Source organism: Quercus lobata, chromosome 2 (assembly GCF_001633185.2).
Source record: "Quercus lobata isolate SW786 chromosome 2, ValleyOak3.0 Primary Assembly, whole genome shotgun sequence".
NCBI lineage: Eukaryota > Viridiplantae > Streptophyta > Magnoliopsida > Fagales > Fagaceae > Quercus > Quercus lobata.
This window is the reverse complement of record NC_044905.1, coordinates 98,671,924-98,696,381: the sequence shown is the minus strand read 5'-3', so window position 1 is coordinate 98,696,381 and position 24,458 is coordinate 98,671,924. Positions and strand designations below refer to the sequence as shown.

Sequence of the window (24,458 nt, the reverse complement as noted above, 5' to 3'; positions counted from 1 at the left end):
AGAATTTCTAATGAACCAATAGATTAGGAACACATCCCATTATGTAACTAATTGAGTCACTAACACTCTTATAAACTACATGCAATTTATGTCTTGATACCAAACTACATGTCGTTTTGGTATTCTTTTAAACATATTGAACTTTCTCTTCTTCAGCTATCTTTACACATATCACCCAAACTTTAATTACAATGAATTTTAACAGTAGAGAAGTGAAGTGGAACTCAATTTAAAACATGGACCACCCTAAATTAAGCGGTTGATACTTGGAAAGTCACCCTAGGGGATATTGCTAAATCAATGGCCATTCCAGTCAGCCAACAGTACAATATTTTACAAAATTGAAGACACTAAAAGCAAGCTAAACTAGATAATTTCTTTTCATTTACAATGCAATATCAAATCTGCACTCTCCAATCCTCCCTATTCCAAAGGAAATAGTCAATTCATGGGATGGAATGTGGGAATAATTCAACATTAACTTAGTCAAGGGTTGCACAGGGGGCTTACAGTAATAACAGAATGTTACAGTTAAGTAAAAAAGGGAAAACCAAATGTTGAGGATTGAAAACTGCAAGGGGCAACAAGAGTTAAGACTTTTTACTATGCACTAGATGTAAGATGAAGACCCCATCTTCACTTACTCTTCCTTCCAATGCATGTTTGAAATGCATCTTCTATAAAATGGGGATTAGAAATTTTTTGGGGGAAAAAAAAAGATTGAAGATGTAAGAGACCATCTTTGCCAACTCTTCCTGCCAATGAATGTTTGACATTTATCTTCTATAAAATGGAGAATAGAAAAAAAAAAATTTGGGGAGATGCCGGGGGGGGGGGGTAATAAAAAAGAATGGTAACTGTCCAAGCTAATATTGATGAACAGTTGAACACCTACTCAGACGTGATATAAATCCATTTTTCTCCTTATACCTGTTGGTATACCATAACATACTGGTGATGCCCCAATCAAAAAAGGAAGTGTGCAAGCTTCACGAGCCTGAGACATGAATGATCCAATCTTTGGACCATGGTCACAGGAGTCCTTAAAGGAACTTTTGTCATGAGCTTCAGGTGATTTCTTCCTTCGGGTTTTCCTCCTTACATTACCTTTACAGCCCCTTATCGTCATGGCATCAAATTCTTCCACTACTAAATCACATTGGGCACAACCTAAGGAAGGACTTGATCTTTCTCTTAACCAAGCATCAAGCATGGCCTTCCCAAATCGGTCAATATCCTTGTCTGTCACTTCCCATAGATTGGCCACAATGACAGGAGAACCAGCTAGCAGATAGGATAGTGGAGTTCCTTGTGGAACATAACTTCCATTTAGCGTCAAAGAACCACTACTGCATCCCATCAGAAGAGTCGCAGCACAGTTTTCAAGTTTTTGAATCTCATGCCTAGGAATGTACTGTGCTCCTGCATCAACATACAGAACTAAAATTCAACATACTTTAAAGGAAGAATATATGAAATCACTGTGATTAATTTGTTTAATTGAGCGCACCACTTCCATGGCCAAAATAAATAAAGAGATCATGGCTTTTCAAGGCCGCAACCAATTCTTCAACGGTCGGTGCAGATCCAGCCTTCCCCTGTAGAGTTATTTTCAAGAGAATTAAATTTAAGAAAGAAATAAATTATGCAACTTATTTAATATAAAATGTGGGTTGTGATGAATACTTTCCAAATCACAAAGTTCTTAAAAAAATGATTCAATTGCACGGTCCAAAGACACCTGTGTGCGCAAAAGTATAAATGCATGCATGCATATGTTTATAGGTGCATATAACACATGCATGTATGTATGCATCTACATATGTACACATGAATGGAACTACACCATACAAAGTACAATTACATTTTTAATTATGGCATTCTTCAATCGTTTTCTTTTCCGACTGAAGGAGAGACCAAGAAATTACCTCCAAGTTGTGATCTCTAAACCAGTTTTCAAATTCAACTTGTGTGCTGCTGAGATCACCACTGGGATTCAACAAGTAAAATGCATCCATGGGATCTATCAAAGGAAAGGTGGCACAAATCCTCCCAACTTGCTCTTGCTGGTGGTGGCTTCTATCAAGTGTTGCAGAGATGCTGCCAACTGAAGGCATGCGATAAACCTCCTGGTTTCTTAATACTGGTAAATTCTCCCATGGAAGCATCTGTCAAAGTCAATGGGAATGTTAAAAAAATAATAATAATAATAAAAAGGTATCGAAATAGAACAAATCATCACCCCATTCCCAAGGATAGAATACAAGCTGCAGACTGTGCATGAATCCAGAAACTTGTTCATTGCTTAATTTGCATTAGTAAGCAAAAAACAGACATCTCCTAAAATGACAAATTTTACTTACAAATAAGTGCCAAAAACCATGGATGAAGAATCAGGAGTAATACATTACAGTATTTTCATCTGGACTAGCACTTAGTAGAACACATCAACATGTGTGTAAAATAGTCAAGTTTAATTTTGTACTGAAGGAATATTGCTTAGTTACTTTAAGACCCCAAAACCAAATACTCACTTCATAAACTACCTATTAACAGATGAATAAATTAACTAATGCCAATTTGAAAATCATTTGAATAAGTGGAGACATCAGCTACAACTTTACAACATGAATCTCTGGATCAGTAAAAACATAAAAAAAAAAAATGTAAAATCAAAGACCCACCTGCACTTCACAGTCCAACACTAGAATTATTGGCTCTCGATTTATAGAGTCTTCTTCCCCTTCAAGCTCATTCGCTGCTTCTTGTATTAGTTGGAAGGCCAGCTCAGACTGCTTGTCTACTCCATTAGAGGCATAAGACAATGTCCCACACTTTGCTTCATCGCAATATCCAACTCTACCAACATAGCAACCACTTCTTAAGCACTGCTGTGAAATACATGCTTCTTCTTCAAATGCATACTTGGAGCCTCCAAGAATAACCTTTAGAAGATTCTCATTTACGTCCAGTTTGCACTTAGATTTTAGATCACGCACCAGTTTCTTATATACTATGTCCAGGAGCTTGCGATTAGACCATTCTCCCAGAAGCAAATATTTCCAAGGACCCAACCATGAATCCTCTATGTTCCTAGTGGATGCCATCATGCAAGCACCAACAATTAAATTGTTTCTCAAAAATGAATACCCAAAGCTAAGATAAAACTATGAACTGCAGTGAAACACCCCCAAAGGCCATTAGAAAAAAAGCATAAGTTGACAGTTGTTACCTAACTAGAATCTATGCAATTAGAGAATAAATATGGCAACAAAGTTTGGGTAGGGCTGCCGAATCCCAAACACTAATGAATCCATGCAAGTCCACACACAATAACAGAGGCTTACACACAAAAAGGAGGCATTCAAATGTAAAATGAAAAAAAGGTAACCTACCTCAGCAATTTACCCAGCTGACAATCAAGCTTCTTTCTCCACGTCCACCATAGTGTCCTATTCCTTTTTGTATCTTCTAAAGGAAACATTGAAGATGATAAGTAGTTCTCCTCCAATATCAATTTAAACACAGGAGCTACATCATCAACAACAGTGGAACCCCATGGACAGTGCCAATGTTCACCCAAGTCCATGCTCTTATAAAGTTTATCAGAGCCAGAGTTAGCATCATCATCGGAAGCTTCTGCCACAATTTTACAGAATATTTAGGATGTTATGCATACAAGTACTGGAATGTGTATGAGATACCATGAATTTACAAATTCCATATCTCTGTCAAGTGTCAGATAAATACCTTCTATAACCGGATCCACTGGCAAAAGTACAACAACAGGTTGTCTCTTAGAGTTCAAGCGCGACACTAGCATCCATGCACGCACACATGTAGGATAACACAGCAAATCCTTTACTAAACTAGCATAAGCACCTCCAAGCAAACTTATGCAAATGACTGTCATGCAAGGAAGGCCCACAAAGAATTTTGCTACAAATTCTTCAAGATCCTTAATAGAGTCAGGTGCAAGCCTGCAGCAGGAAAAAGAGATTATTGAGTTAGGAAGTGTGATTTGATGATTCAGTCTTCAAAGGCATTAGCCACAACCTGATCAAGTTGCTTGTTTCTTCTACTCCGCAGCCAGTAACATGTGAGCCCTAAAAATAAAACTTATTAAACTATGAAATAGCAAGTGCTTATACACTGAAGAACCAAGTGACTATCAAAAAGAACAATTACAGAATCAAAATGCTAATCTGCAGAGCGAAAGATGTATTGCCGATAACCAAGTTCTTGTTAAAACTTATTAACAAACAAATGTAACATCTGAATGGGGTAGGGGCATGAAATTTTCAAATGATTGTTCATTTCCCTATTGAGCAAGAATTTCCAGAGAAGGTCAAAAAATTATACTTATTCACAATTGCCATCAGAACAGATAATAGCAGGGTGGCAGGAAAATGATAGAACTTCGATTGTATCATTGCATAACTTGGAACTCACTTTCTGAAGTGATATCTACTGTTTAGAATAAAATTCCCCAAATTCCTGATCTCCTATATATATTGTATTGGGATCTTTGCCGCAGAAGTCTTGTCAAAATAATAAATTTTACACTAAAAAATAGAGCATCTTATCAAATATTTTATGATTAGCCTTACAAAACTCAAGCTGAATATGCATTGAGATTATTAATAACCAACTTACTCAAGTGAGATATTGTCCCCATCTTATACTTGTAGCCACACTAACAACATGCAAACTCAAAAAATAGCACACATGCACCAGGGTATTACTAGAGTCAGTTATGACTCTCACATATTGTTCAATGCATATTTCAATGATAAGAATGTCTTTCAAATTTGATTTATATTTCTACAAAGATCTTCAAAGACACAGCCAACAACTACATTGTAATTTGACATTGTTTCAAGTTCTATTGGACATATAAAATCATCAGATGTGACCTTCCATTGTGCAGTGCAAATCTCATCAGTTATATAAATAAATAATGAAAATTTTTGTTATACTTATTTCTTATCATGCAGAATCAAGAGGAATACTCATCACATGCAATTTAAGGAGGTATGGCCTAAAGAGTCAGCAACTATGTGCTTTCTGAAAATGCTTCAGAAAAGCAGGAAAACAATAATAATTATTATTAAAAAAAGAAGAATACAAATTGGAAAACCAGTGAACATAAAAGTCAAGCTAAGGGGAAGATTCACAAAACTTGCAGTTGGTCCAATAATTAAAAATGGATAGGCAAACAGAGAAGCTTGTGAACATACCTCAGCATCCACAGGGTGTTGTACTTTGCATCTCCCAATCATATTTGAAAGGAACTGGTAATTAAGATGAGTGCCAAGTGAAGCTTGATGAAAATATGAAGCCCAGTGATTTTCAGAGAGTGCTTTGCAAGAAGGGGACAACGGAAAAAACTCAGTTGAGGCAGAAAGTACATATATGGTAGCAAGTAATTTAGAAACCTGTTGTGTCATTAAAAGTAACAGTTAATAATCTCCATGATTACATGAAATTATGAAACAAAGTCTACTTCAGCAAGAGAACACAGAGCTTTCAAAATTCAATATAAGAGGGTTTCGTTACTTATCCCAAAAAAAAAAAAAAAAAAAAAATCAAAATAATAGGGAATTACTTGCAACTGCAACACATGGAAGCTGAGGTAAAAGTGGACTCAACTCGAGTAGATTTCTAACAATCCAAATTCCAAAACAGAATTTTTTGCAGGAAAAAAAAAAACCCAGAACTTACACTATATTTAACTTGACATTGCAGGCTGAAAGCCAAATCAATTTTTAGATACCCAGATATTGATAACCCCGTATCTAACTCATAAAATTCATACTAACACCACAAGGTCATATTGCAACCAGATCCGATACAAATACCTGTTTTTTTTCTATAATTAATTAGGGAAATTTAGATAAAAATAAATCACAATTATGACAATATATTTAGATCCGTGAATAGGACTAATACATAAACCAACTAAACTTAGTTGGTAAACAAAAACCACAATTAAAATTCCAAAAAACTCTTGTATAGTCCCAAATCCCAAAAAAGACAAAAATTATAGTTGATTTATGTCTGTTCAAATTATCCATTTGATTCTCAAATAAATCCTCAACCACATATTTTGTCAATCAAGCTTTCTAGGTAAATATCAATGGAAGATCACACAACAGCAAGAAGCTTTGACACCGATCAAAATGGGCAACAGCATATTGGGGTGAAGTCAGATGATTCAAAACTATTACATCTCCCATAAGTTTCAGTGTCACATTCATAATGAGATTTGATTTGTGGTCACAAATATTAATTGAAAGCCACAAGTTTAGGTATGTATATTTTATTAAAAAAATCGTGACCTAATAATTTTATTTAACAAAATAGATATTGAAAGTTGAATCAAAATAATTGCACAATCTATTTTGCCATTGCCAACCTCAATAAATAGAAAACCAGATTTTAGATCAATTCCAGATTTTATGGGACATATTAACTAGATTGTTTCTTGATTACAATAATGAGATTTATAATCCTTCGAAAACAATTTAAGTAACATGAGGGGAAAAAATAACTACAAATTTGTTTGTACTTTAATAAGGGGGGAAAATATTGGATTGGCATAATTGCATAAAAAACTAGATTAGTTTAGAAAAAATATTGATGGCCCATCTACTAGGGAATATAAGTCATTATGCAACAGAAACAGATACTTGGACTAGATATAAATTAGTTCAAAAAATCTACAAAAGGGGGACAAGATAATTCTAGAAATCCAAGACACAGGATATACTCCTTGTAATCATTGGATGACAAGCCTTAAAACACCTTTAAATTCAGTAATGTGCCCCAGCAAAAAGTTGCCAACAACCAACGACCAAACATAAAGAATCAATATCAAGACAGAAAATTTAAACGAATTTCACCTTCTGAAAAAGTATAGGAACCTCACGGCAGAGAACAAAGGCCAGCATCAACCAAGACACTAATTTTGGTAAATGAATGTCAAACAGATCACAGCAAGAGGTCCTGGTGACAAAACCAACAAAAAAGAGAAGGCAAAGGAGGTTAGTTATCAAAATTTTGATCGCATAGAGAGCCTATTAGTGCTATTATAGATCCAAAAATTCATCATTTAAACGACAGATACATACTTATGTCATGTCATACAATTTAATATACTATCAAGTCATTGCACACATCCCTGAGTGAAGAGAGTAATCTATCAAACCTATCGTCTAGGAGAAACAGTGTGTGATTGTGAACATGTGCGCACACAAGCAGACAACTACAAGACCAGAAAGAAAACAATCTTTTAATCTGACAGAGTTCATTTGATGAACAACATATGCAACAATGCAAAACAAATATGGACACAATTTGATGAGGTGAGTGAAATATCAAAAACAACCCCTTGAACATTCATTTTACTTACCACACCACATCTTCAATGGGGATATTAGAAAAGGTAGGAAAAAAAATTATTGTCCTTAGTAAAACCAAAAGATCATCACTAATTTAATAGGCATATTGACAAACAGAAGAAAAGATTATTAAGGTAATATATTATAACCTAAAAATCTCATGCCCCTGAGAATCACAGTCCAAAAATTTTCAATCCCATAAAAGTCGTGAATGCAAGTTCAGGAATTATGATCATTCCTATGAGAGAAAGACAAGTTAACAGCAGCCCATCTAATTAGAAATCAGCAATATCTAGGTATTTATAAGGGAAGTATAGACACATAAAGATCCATACACATGAATAAAATGCATAACAGACACACAAGCACCTATTGTTACAGATACCTGGTATCCTTAGAATGGTAACTCTTCAAAGAAAACCAAGCTATGTTAAAAAGTATCGCCGCACGCTCAATAGTGAATGCATCTCCAGATATCTCCTTTCCAATAAAATCAAGCAAAAAAGTAGGTGGAATGGAAGAGTCAACATAACCAAACGAATTTCTGCTAAGTAGGACTGATATGCTTTGAAACAAAACTTTATGTGTTTCATGAATCTGACCACGATCCCCTAAGCATTTTCCTGAAAATAAAAACATATTAATTATAATTATAGTATAATAGGCATATAAGAAAGAAAGAAACTAAACTCCATGCATAATGGATGTCACTAATTAGCCTCAATTGCAAAAATAATGTAAAAGAAACAGAAGCTTGTCTCTTCATCGGATAAACCACCATGCACATCCCTAATAGTACTGATTTTGGCATTGTTGTTGAAATAATTTTCATTGTTGATGGTATTGGTTTCAGTCATTCTCAAGCATAAAGGTTTCTTTTCATCAACGGAAAAAACTATAGTTGTCAGGCATGATCTAGTTTGATTGCTATCACTTTGGCTACAATGAATTCTCCAGCTCTTACTCCCCATAACCGATTCCAAGTTCAAGCGCTCCAATTACAGAGGCTGAAAATCCAACTGAGCACAAAGTACTGAAGCAATTGTGGTTTGCCCCAATTTCCACATCCGAATAAATATCATCAAATGCAGTACTTCATCTCCATCACCCAAGTACCACAAATACTACGACTATATAATCCAAATACCATGAGCGTGGTGATACGTGAAAGAGATTTAAAAGGAGAAGAGAGCTTAAGAAGAGGAAGTTAGTGTGCGTTTGGCTACAAATTAAAAAGCTAACTTATTTTACTATTCAACTTATTTTTGCTATTATTCATGAGCCCTACTGCACTTTTTGGTACTATTCATAGATCCCACTGTAATATTTCAGCTAACTTTTACCTTTATCTAGGTACTTTCAGCAAAATAAACAGATCTCAAACAGACCCTTAATAAGTTTGTATCAAAAGAGGAATTTTTGTGGAGTTGTTCATGAGATGAGTTCAAATTCCATCTTTGTTGAGTGGAATACAATTTGCTCTCCAAAGTCCAATGGGGTTTTCGGGTGTGTAAGTTGGGCACATCAAATCAAGCCCTATTGGGCATATGGTTATGGCAATTTGGGAGAGATGAGTTGCTGCTAAGTATGGGGACGATGGACAACGAAGCACCTTAGAAGTATCCATGTTTGTAGCATATGGAGAAGTATTATGGAGGGTTGAAATAGATTCGCAAGTCATGAGTGATTGGATGGAAACCGAGTGAGGTTTTGGAATGACAAGTGGTATGGGCATCAATCTTTGAAGGAGAGTTACCCGGAGTTGTATGCAATAGCAGCTGACCAGAATTGTATACAATAGAATTACTTTCACTAGAACCCATGACAAAACCATTCAAATAAGGATCTCACAAAAGCACAAAGCCACCATAAACAAGAGTAATGTTAACCGGAAAACAGTTCATTCAAGCACCCGATAACCCTGTGCCAAACTCTTTCCTAAACTATAATAACCAAGAACAATCTTCCACCTTCCTTTGTGTGCAAAATAATGCCGTTTACAAATGTCTAAACTCTAGAAAGATTTTGACAATGTTCCTTTGTCATACCTATTCTAGTTTAACAAATAAGAAACAAACTGGCTAATACTTATATAAGCAGATTTAAAATAATAGCAAAATAAAGGGAGAAAAAAAATTATATATATAATAAAAAAAACTAAATAATTGACTCATCTGAAAATGACTGATAATATCTGAAAATGACTGTCTTGAGAATGGGTATAAAGCATATGTCAACGATATCTGTGGAAAACATTTGGCAACAAAGAATGTGATAGGCAAAGAGTAACTAAATCCTCTCTTCATTTAAAGGTTTAAACACGGCATATATTTGCTTCATCTTAAAGAATACAAGTACAATAAGAGATAATCAGGAAGTGTTTGTGCATGAGGAATAGCAAGTTAATAATCAGAGCAAAAAGTTTGCATCCATACCTATGCCAGTGAGTAACCTCAATGAAAGCTGTCTCCGGACAAGCTCCCACTTCATATTTAGAAAATTATTCAATAACCCAGATTTCATAACTTCCATTAGAAGACAATGCCAACACCTCATTTTGTTCGGAATACATTTTACTTCACAGCCAGAGGAAACTATACAACCATTCGTTTCCATGAGTAACTCCCTCTGGCTAAGCGTATCAGAGCAATCAGATCCATTATTGTCTTTCAAACATCTCGAAAGGCCTACTTGCAACTCACCAGATGTTTTCATACTTACGTTCTGTGTAGATCGATATCTGGAACGAGTTACCCTTGAATTATTCTCAGGGATTAAACACTGATCCTTTAGTAAAGGTTTTGGAGCATTCTTTCTAGACTTTTTGGCCTCCATCTTCGCTTTTGGTGCCTCTCTTGTGGATTTCCCTGTGCCGTGATCATTTTCTACAAAATTAGATGAATTATTGCTGCCAACACATTCGGCATCTTTCACAAAAAATTTCTCAAGCATCATTCCTTCAGCATTTTCCTTTTCAGGACAACTAACACAGTTTTTCCACACAGAAAGATCTAGTTTGTCCAGGGCCAATTTGTACTGATTTTCAGCATGAGATAATCTCTCTACAGAAGTATCTGCCGTAGTTCTATCAGAATTACTTCGTGATAAATCACCTAGATGCTGATCAAGAGTTGCTTCCATCATCAATCTGCACTTTATGCAAGAAAAAGTCGTACTGGTATCCATTAAAATTTTCCTGGCACTTTGAAGTTCCTTCTCAGCCAAATCCCAAAGTTGTTTCTTACGGTATAGTTTTCCTGGCAAAATTTAAACATATTCTGTAAGTTAGCTCACTAACAAATCTATTCTAACCAAGTAGAGAATGAAGTATTTATAATCATAGGAACAAATACTATGGTAAGTAAAATTTCATTCAACCTTCATACCTAAGACAGAGGAGAAAGCAACTATAAATAGTGGCAAGCCTTGTGAGCAAGAGATGTTTTTTCCCCAGATTAAAAAAGTTTCAGCTTCAGCTCCATTTCCAGTAATTTCATGAATAATCCCAATCTGTGTCATATAATAAACATAACAATAATTCAAAATGTTAGTAAAAGAAAGAGTAGCACTCACTGCATTGAATCAATAGATTAGAATGATTGAAAGAAAGAAAGACAAGTCAAACCTGAAGAGTGCTTTCAAGATAACATTGAAGTACATTCCATGGGCTAAGATAACAGCCTTCCAAGTCCCATTGAATAGTATCAAAGGACCAAATTTCAGTAGCAATTGATCTGCGAATTTGGAGGTTCTTAAGGCCGTAAGTAAGCTTCTGAATGACATCCCCAGTTTCATTGTACTTTTCAGTGTGCTGCTCAACAGAGTACATAAATTTTTCTTGGAAAAGTCTAGTACGCAACCGATGAGCTTCTTTTGCATATGAAAGAGCCTACAGAAAAGGAAAAAATCATTACAAAACAGAAGTTTGCAATGGCATACTAGAGGCAAGTGTATTACGAGATTAAACCAAACAAAATAACCACTAAAATTGTGAAGGATCAAGTAACTCAGAAACAGTCTGGTAAATTTCTAGAAGTTTGAAGAATTCTAGTCAATGGTTATGGATCAAATGGCATTTCCTACCCCCATACATTAGAGGTGGAGATGGAGGGTGAGGTCAGGGGTTGAATCAAACAGGGTGCTTGAGTTGCACTAAAAAAAAAAAAAAAAAAAAAAAAAAAAAAAAAGAGGAGAGAGAAGAAGGTGCCTAAATGATGCTGGAGGCAGTGAGAAGACATATTGCCTATATTTTATTTGATTTTATGTATCAAGGGCAATTTTGCAATTTCCAAATATTCTAGAATAGGCTGTGCTTATAGTCTATTGGGTCCTACTTTAGTTTTATTTTAAGCTTGGTTATTTAGTTTCGAACCTTAGAGCCAAAACCCAGAATTAGAATTCATGCCAACATTCTTGACAAACCCAGATAAAATTGATAAATTAAATATGAACACATTAAATATTTGAACAAGAACAAAAACCCAGCAAATTTAAAACCCAAAAATTTAAATTCAAACCCCCACACCACCAAAACATCAAACACAAAAATCAAATTCAGATTTTCGTCTCCCAAACACTAAATTCAAACCCAAATTTTCGGCCCCCAAACTCAAAACTCAAAACCCAAATTTTCTTATACTTTTTGAGAAACCAAACAGAAACCTCAGATCCAAGCGACACGTCATATAACCTCAAGCAAATTCTGGAGCTGGAAGAAATCAAAGCGATTCTAGAGAAAATCTAGGACCTTCACGACAAGCTCAGCGATGCTATCCACTCAATTTCGCGGTCTCACTTTCTCAACTCCGTCAAAGCTCTCAGAAAGCACCACAACAACATCAACAACAAAAAGAAGCAATTCAACCTCAAAAACGACGCCGTTGAGGACACCGGCCAGGCCGAGTTCGTTTTCATCAAGGACTTCCAGGTCGACGATGACGACTCGGCCATTCAGGAAGCCAAGAGTCTCCGTGGGATTTGGACCGCGCTCAAGAACCTCGAGGACCAGCTCGAGTTCTTCCATGTGAGTCTGTCCTCTCATTTACTAGGGTTTCCTTCGACGTGTCCGGCGGTAGAACATGCTGCGACAACACAGCCTCCGCCCGGGACAGCTCAGCTTGTGGTGTGGGTTGTTGCTAGGTTGTGGGGGTGGTCTAGTGATAGTGGCGTGGTGGTGGGTCTGCCTCTCTCTCCTCTCTCTAGCTCTCTCAACTCTCACCATGTCTCACCCTCTCTTTTGCTTTGATTTATGAATCTCAGCTCTACTGGGGTTTGATATTTTGTTGCTTTTGTTAGAGGGTTCATGTGTATGCTTAGATCCCTATTAATAGTTCGGGAAAGATTGTTTTGAGTTTGGAATATTGATCTTGTTCTTATTTAATTTCTTATTCATGTTTATTCTGATGTGGATCTTATGTTTAATTTTGTGATCTTATTTTTTGAGTTATTCGTGATTTTTGGTTTTCGATTTTGAGATCTTAAGTCTGGGTTGGTGTTCTTGTTCAAGATACTTTTAGATCTTAATTCATATGAATTTTGATTTTTATTTCTGTTTTGATTTTTTTTATTTAGTTAAAATTAATAAATTAATTTTTTTAATGACGTGGCATTTTTTAATGCCAAATAACATTTTTTATTATTATTTTAATGGCCACGTCAGCTTTTAATGTGCCAATAGTGCACTCCATTTCCCATATGTGCATTTTCCGTCTCTGATGTAACGGCAAGGACAACAACGAGACGCGTTTTCCAAAATAGGGACTAAAAACGGTGGAAAAAAAAATTATGGACCAAAGTGGGAATCGCGTGAAAATATAGGGAAAAAATGTGGTTTTCATCTTACTTTAATTGAAGTCAAGACTCCTGTTTCATTTGCCACTTCACATAATGCATTAAATAATGTCCCCTTAAAAAGTTTGGCTTTTTTCTAATATAGACAAACAATTTGGGATGGAGAAGTACTTAGAACTATTTAATTTTTATATGACCCCACTATACTCTTTTTCCTCACTGTTTAATGTTGGGGCAATTGGTCAAATTTAAATTAGTCCTTGTCCATTGAGTAACACTGAAGCAGGCAGCAAGATGCTCCCAAAAAATAAAAGTACAAGCAGTTGGAATCTAACAAAAATAAAACTATGGTCTAAAAGGGCCTAGTTGGAATCTTAAAAAGTCTTATTTCTGTGTTAATATCATGTTTAGTAGTTTTACAACATTGTTTAGGAGTTTTTGAATAACTTTTCTGTTTTACTTGGGAATCCCAATACTTGTAGGAAAAGAATTGGAAATAACTCATAAAAAGTCTTTATGTAATCTGTGATTCAGAATACAACTCAATAAATTTCAGCAACTTTCTAAAAACTTTGAGGGTGTGATTACTGTCCCCTTTTTGGGTGTGAATGCCTATGAAACCGAAATATGACAGCCTAGGCAGTTTTCTTCTTTAAAATTTTTGTTTCAACAACCAGAGCCAGAATATCCAGCAAACTTGATTCCTAACTTCAGTAGCTAGACTTCAAGATCCAACCTTTTCCATACCTAATTAACCCCATACAAAGCCCAACAAGATCCTGTCAAGAAGTCTAACTATAGTGTTGAATTCCTAAAGATCCAGCATTAGATTGGATGTCACAGACCACTGCTCTCTGTGCCGTGCCAAACACCTTAATCCATATTATATTATCATTACATGTAAACTGAAATCTTCAAAGGTTTGAACTGGATTGACAAATGCTGATAAAAAATTATTTGATGATTTCATGAAAGGTAAGAATCTAAAAAATCAACACTGGCATAGTAAATCTTCTCAGCTAAGATTTACAACTCTTAGTTCTTTATCAGACCTTAAATTCAGGAAAAGAGAACATTACTTATCTATTTCCACTTGAGAATGCACTTATAAAAAAATAAAAAATAAAAATTATCCACCTAAGAATATAATGCTATGCTAGGAAGCACAGACACTTCATTTGAGGTGACATACCCGTGCTTCCTAGGTAAGGGCTAATTTTTCAAAAATTGTTGTCATTGTGTCTTACCTGTACCCATGCTTCCTAGCTTTTAGGTGATTTACATGCTTTAGCATCCTTTGTAGAGGCTTATTCTTTTACATGAGTTTGAAAGGGTCATCCTCAAACTCTTCTACATTTTCTCAATTCTTTTGGAATTTTTTAAAATATTGATAGCAATATTATTTATATGTAATAGCATCATCTTTTTTGTCCATCAATACAATCTAAAATAAGAAGTCACTCCTATAATTCAATTATACCAATCCATATTTGTCATATTTAAACTCCTGTTTTGATGGCCTTAACTTGAATCTGTAATTTTTCAATCTTTTGATGCATCTGCAGCGGCAGAAAGCCAAGAGTTCAGAATCTTGAACTCTAAATGGAGAAGATTAAGTGCCAAACATTACATCAAAATTTCCAAACTTCATGCACAACAACATTGCAGGATTCAGTGACTAAGAAGATATACTCTAGGTTCATAAAATCTGAAAGCAAATCAAATGGGAGATACCTCAATTATCCTTCCATGTGAAACAAGTCTTTCACACAAGTCATAGTAAAGATATCCAGCAAGGAACACAGATTGACTGGGCACAGAAGCCTATAAAAAGAGTGACAGACATAATAATAAGTATTTTTTATTGGGGATTAAAAACCAAAGTAGCTACTTGAGAGGTTCTTACACTTGAAATGAGCTGAAATGCAGCCTCTTTAACTTCATCAACTGTGATATCTGATCTAAAAGTGCTCTCAAGATTGCAAGAGGCCTGGGAACTTGCAAATGAAAATGAGAAACTCTGTTGGAAGCCAACTAACAGTGGATGCGACCCCTTTAGACAACGTATCCAGAAATCAACAGACTTACAAAGGTCACCATACTGCTCAGATAAGTTAATGATTAATGTCTCATTTACAGGTGAAATACAAAGTGCATGACTAGTCCTTCTACTTTCCCACAGTTTGGCCAAAAAATTCTCTAGTGGAACATTCTTGCTTTTGAATAATCTAGTCATCAGCCTATATATGTCATGGTGAAAATCCATGCAACCCTGAGAATATAGAAGAAAAGAAAGTAATGTTGTGAATAAATAAAAGTAATGTCAAGAAAAACCATAATAACATGCTACAGTACAGAACCTGCAGCACTTAACGTGATCAAGAAACAAACCTTCAGTGATAACATATCAATAATATTATACAGTAGTAGCAGTGTATTTTCTGGCAGCATAGAGCCCAGGTCATCTGCAGAGCAATGATCTGGAATAGAAATGCTCAACCATAACTGCAGGGCGGCATTAATATCTTGGAAGATTTGCTGCTTGTAACAAATCCAAGCAAAATTTTAGTAAATGAGAATAACTGCTACTGTCAAATGTCATAAAAAGATATAAACTGAACATACAAAGCTTTAAAGCATTAATTACTCAATTCTGGAGACTAGCCTTTTAAGCATTAACACCTTTGAATTTGGTTCGGCTTCCTGGGTACATAGTGCACGTAAGCAGTACGTCACAGCTAATTGATGACAAGTTGGGATTCCACAGCTACATGTTTCACCATACACCTCACGCTGTTTGAGGTCATGTCAATCAAAAACAAAAATCCAGAAAGAGCATAGAATTGACCACTCAATGTTTTTTTGATAAGTCAAAATGGGAATAAACTCTAAATGTATAATCAATGATGAATATAATAAAGCTTAAACAAATCTAAAAAACTTACAATTGTATATATGGATTCTGACAGACACTGAATACTGTCCCCTTCAATCCCACAGACTCTTAATGCCTTTCCCTTTCTCACTAAAATTCTTGATTTTTGTAAATAATTATGAGGTGTAACATACACATCTCGCAGGAGGATACCAATAATTTTCATTTGCATTTGCTGACAAAATTCTGGATAAAATGCATTCATTTCCTCATACGCAAGCAGTTCCTAAAAAAATTCCATGAAAGAAAAGTAGAGAAAGTAGCTATGAGCCACATCCATATAATATATGATATAGGGAGGGGGGGGGGGGGGGGGGAGGGACGCATAATAACTAAAAGCTTATAGAAAGGAAAAGTTGACAAAAAGGCCAGACCTGCTCTAAGATTATGCCAACTGTCCTCTTTGACACTTGCACAGAAGATGACAGCAAACAGTACAAAGTTGGAGCACTATCCCCCTCAGCCACGCTTGTACAACGTTTACATTCGATCTAGACAACAATTAAAAATGAGGCAAAAAGAAGCAAGACAAATAATAGTGACAACACTTGAAAGCTCTCAAAAGTGCTTACCTTTACCCACTGCTTCACCAAGGGTACAGGACCTGACAGCATTTCAAACACCTCTCCAGGAACAGACCAATCTTCAAGGACCTCTGCAATTGTCCTTTTCACCTTATGACTATCACACTGATGGAGAACATCCAAAAGAAAAGCACTTCTAGTGCAAGCCTCATTAACAAATTCTATAATAGCGTCTTCTGAAATATCAACCTCTAACCCTTTTGGTTTCTGTAAAAAAATCTGGCAAAGACGTTTGACACAAGTCCATGATGCCCTACAACATAATTTCAATGCCTTGGAAGCCTGCAAATATATAATAATTATTAAACACTTATTTTTTTTAAAGGCAGATAGTGTGGAAGGGAAGGTGGATTCTGAAACACGGACATGGGGCACCACAAAAAATGTCATTACAACTGGGCTATCACTTGAACCCAATAACATCCATTAAACACTTATACAAACCAAAATCATAAAGGGCAATAGATATGACAATAAAAAATGCTATTTTTTTATTGGTAAATTACAAAAGCATCCGGTGAGTCTTGAACCCCAAACCCACAACCTCACCCTCTCCTTATAACTTATAAGAGGAAGTGCCAATGGAGCTAGAGCTCATTGGCAACAATAAGAGAATGCTTATTGTAAGATGATGTCAAAGCTCACTCAATTTTCCTTCTGATCATACGGCCAATTGCCTGTAAAAGGCTTCTAGCTGACTTCAGACAAAAGCAATCAATATTTTAGTACTAAAGAAATCAATTATACAGTTGTCTAACACATCTATTCCATGCCAAAACACAGATTAAAGTCTTTTACTAAATTTTTAACACCTAACTTTCTTCCTTATGCTAAAAATCTTACTTTTCTAGTATAGGTGTTATCTGTCTAACTTCCAACGGTCAAAACAAGGATAGACAGAAAAATTGTCAAGTTTTTTCAAATTTCCTTATTCCATACTCTTGGTTAAAATGAGAAATAATTAGTAATGGCAATATAGGGTAATGAAACTGGAATAATGAAATAAAATAATTTTAACATGACCCAAAGAGCAGCAACAAAATCAACCTAACACAGTAGCTTATGCACTGCCTTTGGAATTATCTTTCAAATTTTATAAAAAAACGCCCGTTGATAATAGAAGGAAAAAATCTACTGAACCTAATATGACAGTGTTTCTATCCCCACAAAATGATAGTGCAGCTCCAAACTTAACGCATACAAACTTGAAACAAATGTGTGGAAAGAACATCAAAAGACACTCAAAAAACACAAAAGAATATATAATAATAATAATAATAATAAATACCTCTATTACTTGCTTATTTCTGTACAAAAATACTCCGATGTTGTGAAAAGAGGCAAATAGGTGTTTTAGCCCTTGAGTTTGAACCCATTCACTGGTAATAATGTGTTTAACTAAATGCATACTCCTCTGAAATAAGAAATGTCAAATCAATTAGCTTAACTGAAACACATATCATTGAATCCTGCAATAATAAAGAGAATCAAGAATGAATCAGAAACACGGTGCTTAGGAAATTAAATATTACATAATAAAAGAGCCAACCTTCATTTTAAGCTTTGTTCTGGCAGAGATGGTGAAAGCGGCGATAGCTACACTAATTACAGCTTTGCTGTTTTCATTGAATCCATCTCTCTCCCCTTCATATATACAACTGCTCCATGAACAAGAAAATTCAGAGAAGCCTTATTGCTAACTTGGTTCATCTTCTAAACAATGCAAGACATTAAGAAATGAAAAGTTCCAAAATTATCAACACAAGTTTCAGTCCTCTGTACAAGTAGGCTCTCTACGTCCTATGGCTTCACTTTCAAGAGCTCTTCTTGGTTGTTTATAACACTTAAACTAATGTAAAGAAAACATCTAAAAAGGTGCATCACACATTCTAGATTGGTGTAAGAGTCCTTCATGGGGTAGGCACTAAATATAAATTCTACCCTCCATACCTCTAGACATATCAATACAAACTGATATAATTTGAAAATCAAATTTAGATAGCTTATAAATTTAATCTTACTATGTTGTTAGGATCATAGTAGTTTCCAGAATTGAATGCACAAGCAGCCATATTTTTCACAGCTATGGGAACTAAACAAAGACATAAAGAATGACCTTTGAACAAGATTTCTTTATAATAAGAAGATAAAGAGAGGACAGAAGTCCAAGCACACAAGAAGTATACAAAATTTATTCGGAGATATTAGAGCGGGATCTACTTTTGGGGAATATGAGTCGAAGCACCCAAGGGGGAAATTGGGAATTTTTCTGATAGGGGATCAGAGTGGTTTTCCAAAACCACAGAGTAAAACAAAAAAGAAAAAGAATGGAAGCACAGGTAAATTAGTAACCAAAGAAGAAAGCAGGTGAAGGAACTCCATCTTCAGCTTAGGAACGGAAATCACAACACCCTCAACAGCTCTAAATTTATGTTAATTGTAAATGCACCGCATCAAACACAAAGGGTGGCCTTCCAAGCAACACAAGTGGAAAATACCATAAAAAGAAAAGGATGGGGGTGCGAAAGACAAAGTAAAAGAAATCCACAATTAACTTACCTTTGACAGGAAAGAAAAATTTCAGCAAACTGATAGAATGCATCCTGAATTATACTGAGTTTTGTAGTAATAAAAGCATCTTCATTTTCACTAACAAGCTGTTTCCTTTCTGAATTTACTAAATCCGCTAGGGGCTGGCATAAGAATTTCAACGCATTTAGGTAAAATAGCAGATAAGCTTTTCTATCATTCTGAATGCAATCTATAGATGCCTCATAACCAGAACTCAATTGTGAACAACTCTGACGAACAGAATCTGTATGTTTGACATTAGATGTCACACAATTCTCTTTGCAGCTAATATGAAAGTAACTACCCAAAGAACCAAGCAAAGCAGCTAAGTTCTTCAGTATATCCCCATCATCATGTAAAATTCGAATAGCACCTCTGGACTTCGCATCCGAATTGATAAGGTGCAACCCAGCTGCATAAAGCCTCAGTATCATATCAAAGGGAGATCTAACCTGCCAAACAAATTCGATTAAAATTAAAATGTAAGACATGCAAATAACACCACAAACAAAAATGCACAATATAGACTACATAAACAAGATACCTGATAGGAATCACCTGCTATTTTGTTTAGATGTGTCGCCATTGTAATACTTAAGTTTGCACTTGAAGTTCGACATTTATTGGCACAATAAGAGACAAGTTCAACATACTCTATTCCAGTATTTTCCACTTCGAACTGGAAAAATAAAATAAACTTTGAAAACATAAGATTACTAGACAATGCAATAACTCTGAAAACTTAAAAGTGCTCTTCTCCAAATAATGAATGTGCAAACTAATAATTTATGGAGGAGGTAGTAGATGAAAAGTATGGAGTTCAATGGGGTCGTTGATGTTCTGAGGTAGTTGCTGGTTCATATGGTATGGAAGTGTGGAAATTTATCAGGGGTGGATGAGATTTATTCTCTAAGTTATATTATATATGAGGTTGGAAATTTTCTAGAATTTGCTTTTGGAATGATCAATGATGTGATGATATGCTAATGAAAGATGCTTACTCAAAATTATTTTATGTTAATGCTGATAGAAATGCAACTGTGCCTAATTTGTCTAGACTTCTCTTTTGAGTGTGTTACGCAGATACCTAGTTTAGCAAAAGACTGGGATTTAGAGTCTATTGATGTTCATGGATATGTTGTATGAGACTAAAGTTTGATGGGTTGAGGAGGATAGAATGATGTGGGGGGCATCCAATATGAAGAAGTTTCAGGTTTGGTAATATCATAATGTGTTGAAAATAATAGACAAGGATTTGTTTTTTCTATGGCCAAAGCTCTTTTTCCTACAACACAATCTTCATTCAATACACATGAGACATGACACAACAAGCCAGTGATCATCTTACTTGTAAACGATATTATATTTGTATAGATATCGTATTCCATATTATAAAACGTATAATTAGAGAAGATAACATTATAGCCATATCTTTGGCTTTAAACATGGTCATAGTTGAAACTGATGATAGAAGTCTTCCTTGAACCTATGCCTGATTCATTAAAACTTCTCTCATGTATACAATTTATCAATATTACCTTGCATTCATGGGTAATGGAATCCAACACACACATTAATAAGTCAATGATGAGCAACGATCTATTCTCTGGTAGCAAGAATAAAGATGAACATATCCTCCGCGCAACCTGCATGTTGACTGATGATTAAGAAACACATATAGATCCTACATAATACATATGGCCAGAAATCAGACACAGGTCACCTTGTAAATTTGATCTTTTAATGATGACTTTGCATACTCGGAGATTGTAGCATAGCAGAATGCACGTACTAGATCCCCATTAAAACATGCTAGCTCCCCCACCAAAAATAAAGTACATTTCCCCAGGTAAGTCACAAGCGCCCTGTGCAACTTCTCATATGCATTGGCATCTAATACCCTAGCACATTTAAATTCAATCAAACAATCATTGCACTAGTCATCCTGTTCTAAACGAACAGAACAAACACTTTACACCTATAAACACATATAGACACAAATTTAAAACCAAACACAATCTTTGCTTCAAAAACCCTTAACAAAAAGCCAAAAACTACACATCATAGATATCAAATTTTAAGTCCAATCTCTATAGCTATTATGTTTCAATTCCGATCCATCAGAGAAACTCATCTCAACTTAAAATTAGTAATGTTGCCCCCATTCTTGTCAAAATTAGAGCATAATCCAGAAGTTTCAAATCATTAAAATATCCTAAGGCTTTACCTATCAAAAAAAAAATATATATATATATATATATATATATCCAAAGGCTTCAACTTCCTTTCATTTCATTTCCCACACTTCCTCGGCAGCCAAACACAACCTTTCAGATAAACAAAACTCATGCAACTAACAATTTAGTATTGCTAGCCCCATTCTAGCTAACATTAGTGCATATTTCAGAAGTTGCATTTCATTAAAATTTCCAAAGGTTTCAATCTCCTTCCCTTTCATTTTGCACACTATCTCGCTGACCATACACAACCTTTAAAACAATCAAAAATCACGCAACGAAAAAGTTAGTAATGTTAGCCCCATTCTAGTCAAAATTAGTGCATATTTCACAAGTTTCAAATAATTAAAATCTACAAAGGTATCAATTTCCTTTCATTCCCACATTGTCTCACCAACCAAACACAATCTTTCAAACAATCAAAACTCTTCTCAACTAAAAATTTAGTAATGTTAGCCCCATCCTAGTCAAAATTAGTGCATATTTCACAAGTTTCAAATAATCAAAATCTCAAAACGTATTTTCTTTCATTTCCCACGCTTTCTCACCAACTAAGCACAACCTTTCAAACAACCAAAACTCAAGCAACTAAAAGGTTAGAAATGTTAGCCCCATTCTAGTCAAAATTGGTGTATATTTCACAAGTTTGATAACTAAAACCTCCAAACATATCAATTTCCTATCATTTCCCACATTTTCTCGGCAGCCAAACACAACCATTCAAACAATCAAAACTCACACAACTAAAAAGTCAGTAATGTTAGGCTCATTCTAGTCAAAATTAGTGCATATTTCACAAGTTCCAAATAATTAAAACCTCCAAACATATCAAATTCCTTTTATTCCCCACATTTTCTAAGCAACCAAACACAATCTTCCAAAAATTAAAAAATTCACATACCTAAACCACGGCCGAACCTCCTCAACCAAATCAATCACCCTCCTATACACCTCCTCGTCTTTCCTCTGCCCCAAGGCCGCGCACTTCACCATCGTTGCAACCACCTCCACAACCAACAGCGCAAACTCCTTATCCCCACCACTTTTCCCCAAGTCCGGCACAAACTTCCCCACCGAATTTGCCGATTTCTTCACTTTCACGCCAAAATCCATCCCTCTGAAGCTCTCCAAAACCCTAAACCCCTCGGCCTCGGCGTCGCGGTACCGCCCCAACCCCTCCATACAATGCAACAAGCGAACTCTCTGGACGTGAACGGAGTAGGGTTTACAAGAGAGCTGGGACGAGAGGGAGTCCAAGCAAGTGAGGCAGAGTTGGTAAATGTTGAGGAGGTCGAGGGCAAATCGGTCATTTGAGGAGCGTGGATCGGAAGAGGAGAGGCGCTTGGGGAGGAGGGAAAGGGCGCGGTTGAGGAAGGGGAGGAATTGCTTGGCGAGGGGACGGATTTGGTGGTTTGTGAGATCTGAGAAAGGGTGGAGGTAGTTGGAGAAGAGAGGAAAGAGCGTTTCCGCCGTGGAGGGGGAAGAGGATTCGAGTTTGGAGAGGAGAGAGGATTCGGTGGCGGAGGACATTACTGTGAGAGAGAGAGAGAGAGAGAGAGTGAGAAGAGGGGTCTGAGAGTGAGAGAGAGGAAAGGGTTGGGGAAAATTGAAAATGAGAAGGAAACAGTGGGATTTGTTTGTGTTTTTAAAGGGCGCGAATAGAGCCCGCTCATGGGATTTTTCAAACTTGTTGGAAGCGTGGAAGGAAGAGGTTTTTTTTTTTTTTTTTTTATAAAAGCACGATGACCTTTTTTTTTTTTTTTTTTTTTTGTGCGATTACAAATCACCCATTATGATTTGGTCAAAATTTAAGTTACCTATATTTGATTTAAAATTTGACATTTTACCAATCTAAAATTAGTTTAATTAGAGTTTTGTAACGTATCTTTGTTAAAAACATCACTAAATATGTTTATAATTAAATAGTTTAGTTAGAGTTTTAACTTTTAAGCACAACAACCTTTATAATGAAAAATGAGGGTTAAATTTTATATATATACACACATACTAGTCTTTGAGTACACACTCATGCGCGTGCTTAGAGGCTCTTTTATTTTTTTAAGTAAAAGTTAATAATTTACATCTATTATAATTTAAATTTTTTTTTTAACAAATAAAAAGGATAAATTTTAGAGATACGTGTAATTTCTTTTTTTAATGTGAAGGGAAAATAACCCTAAATTTTAGGAGTTTTTTTTTTTTAATTCAAAATGAATTTGTTATTTGAGAAGACATAAACAATAGAGCATGAGAAGACTTACCCAGGTAACGAGGATTGATACCTTGCATCTCCATTTTTTTACAAACATTTACTCACCTAGCTTCATTCATACACAAAACCACACCATTGAGAATCTCCCTTTCTTTTTAAGCATGATGACCTTTTATTATTCTTTTTTTGTTAAGCATGATGACCTTTATAATGAAAATGAGGATTAATATATATATGTGTGTGTGTCTGTGTATTAATTAATTAAAAGGGGATGTAGCTCAAATGGTAGTGTGGGAATACTTACCCAAGGAATGAGGATCGATACCTTGCATCTCCATTTTTTTACAAAAACCTACAAACACTCACTCACCCTACTTCATTCACTCACAAAACCACACCATTCAAAATCACCCTTTTTTTAAGCATGATGACTTTTAATTGTTCTATTTTTTTTTTAAGCGCGATGACCTTTATAATGAAAATGAGGGTTTATATATATACATGTATAAATTAATTAATTAATTAATTAAAAGGAGATATAGCTTAAATGGTAGCCAATTCTGCCCACGTCTCTCAGCTATCTTTGATTCTGATGGTCTCCACCACCATCCTCATACTTTAAGGTAAATTTTGATGGTGATGTGTTTAAGGAGACAACACCAAAATTCATTTAAGCCCTTTATCTTTGTTTTCATTCATTTTAATATTTTAACTTTCAAGTTTATT

General features: G+C 35.4%; 1 protein-coding gene across 5 annotated transcripts; it reads right to left on the bottom strand.

Annotated features, from left to right (window-relative positions):
* Positions 1 to 356: 356 nt before the first annotated feature.
* On the bottom strand, positions 357 to 23,115 carry LOC115977465 (separase). Of its 5 annotated transcripts, none has more exons than XM_031099323.1 (27): positions 22,422 to 23,115; positions 21,007 to 21,184; positions 20,822 to 20,929; positions 19,828 to 19,962; positions 19,272 to 19,735; positions 18,262 to 18,370; positions 18,001 to 18,126; positions 16,701 to 16,994; positions 16,503 to 16,619; positions 16,139 to 16,354; positions 15,876 to 15,986; positions 15,585 to 15,731; positions 15,100 to 15,465; positions 14,928 to 15,017; positions 11,029 to 11,292; positions 10,790 to 10,913; positions 9,839 to 10,660; positions 7,789 to 8,026; positions 6,906 to 7,008; positions 5,241 to 5,438; positions 4,057 to 4,106; positions 3,751 to 3,980; positions 3,396 to 3,639; positions 2,685 to 3,093; positions 1,929 to 2,168; positions 1,511 to 1,598; positions 357 to 1,422 (listed from the first exon to the last, which is right to left on the bottom strand). In XM_031099323.1, the coding sequence occupies exons 1-27, from the start codon at positions 23,048 to 23,050 to the stop codon at positions 896 to 898; spliced, it is 6,627 nt and encodes a 2,208-aa protein (XP_030955183.1). In that variant the 5' UTR covers positions 23,051 to 23,115; the 3' UTR covers positions 357 to 895. The 5 variants fall into 5 exon arrangements, with proteins under 5 accessions (XP_030955183.1, XP_030955184.1, XP_030955185.1 ...); XM_031099324.1 differs by having other exon boundaries at positions 3,396 to 3,636; XM_031099325.1 differs by lacking the exons at positions 21,007 to 21,184; positions 22,422 to 23,115 and having other exon boundaries at positions 19,272 to 19,730; positions 19,842 to 19,962; positions 20,822 to 20,910.
* Between the last annotated feature and the right edge of the window lie 1,343 nt (positions 23,116 to 24,458).

Excerpts from the sequence above, each read along its gene's own strand:
- LOC115977465 (XM_031099323.1), bottom strand. The coding sequence starts at position 23,050 with ATGTCCTCCGCCACCGAATCCTCTCTCCTCTCCAAACTCGAATCCTCT. Across the intron at positions 19,963-20,821 it reads CCATTACCCATGAATGCAAG|TTCGAAGTGGAAAATACTGG; the intron begins GTAATATTGATA and ends TTATTTTTCCAG. Across the intron at positions 1,423-1,510 it reads TTATTTTGGCCATGGAAGTG|GAGCACAGTACATTCCTAGG; the intron begins GTGCGCTCAATT and ends ATGTTGATGCAG.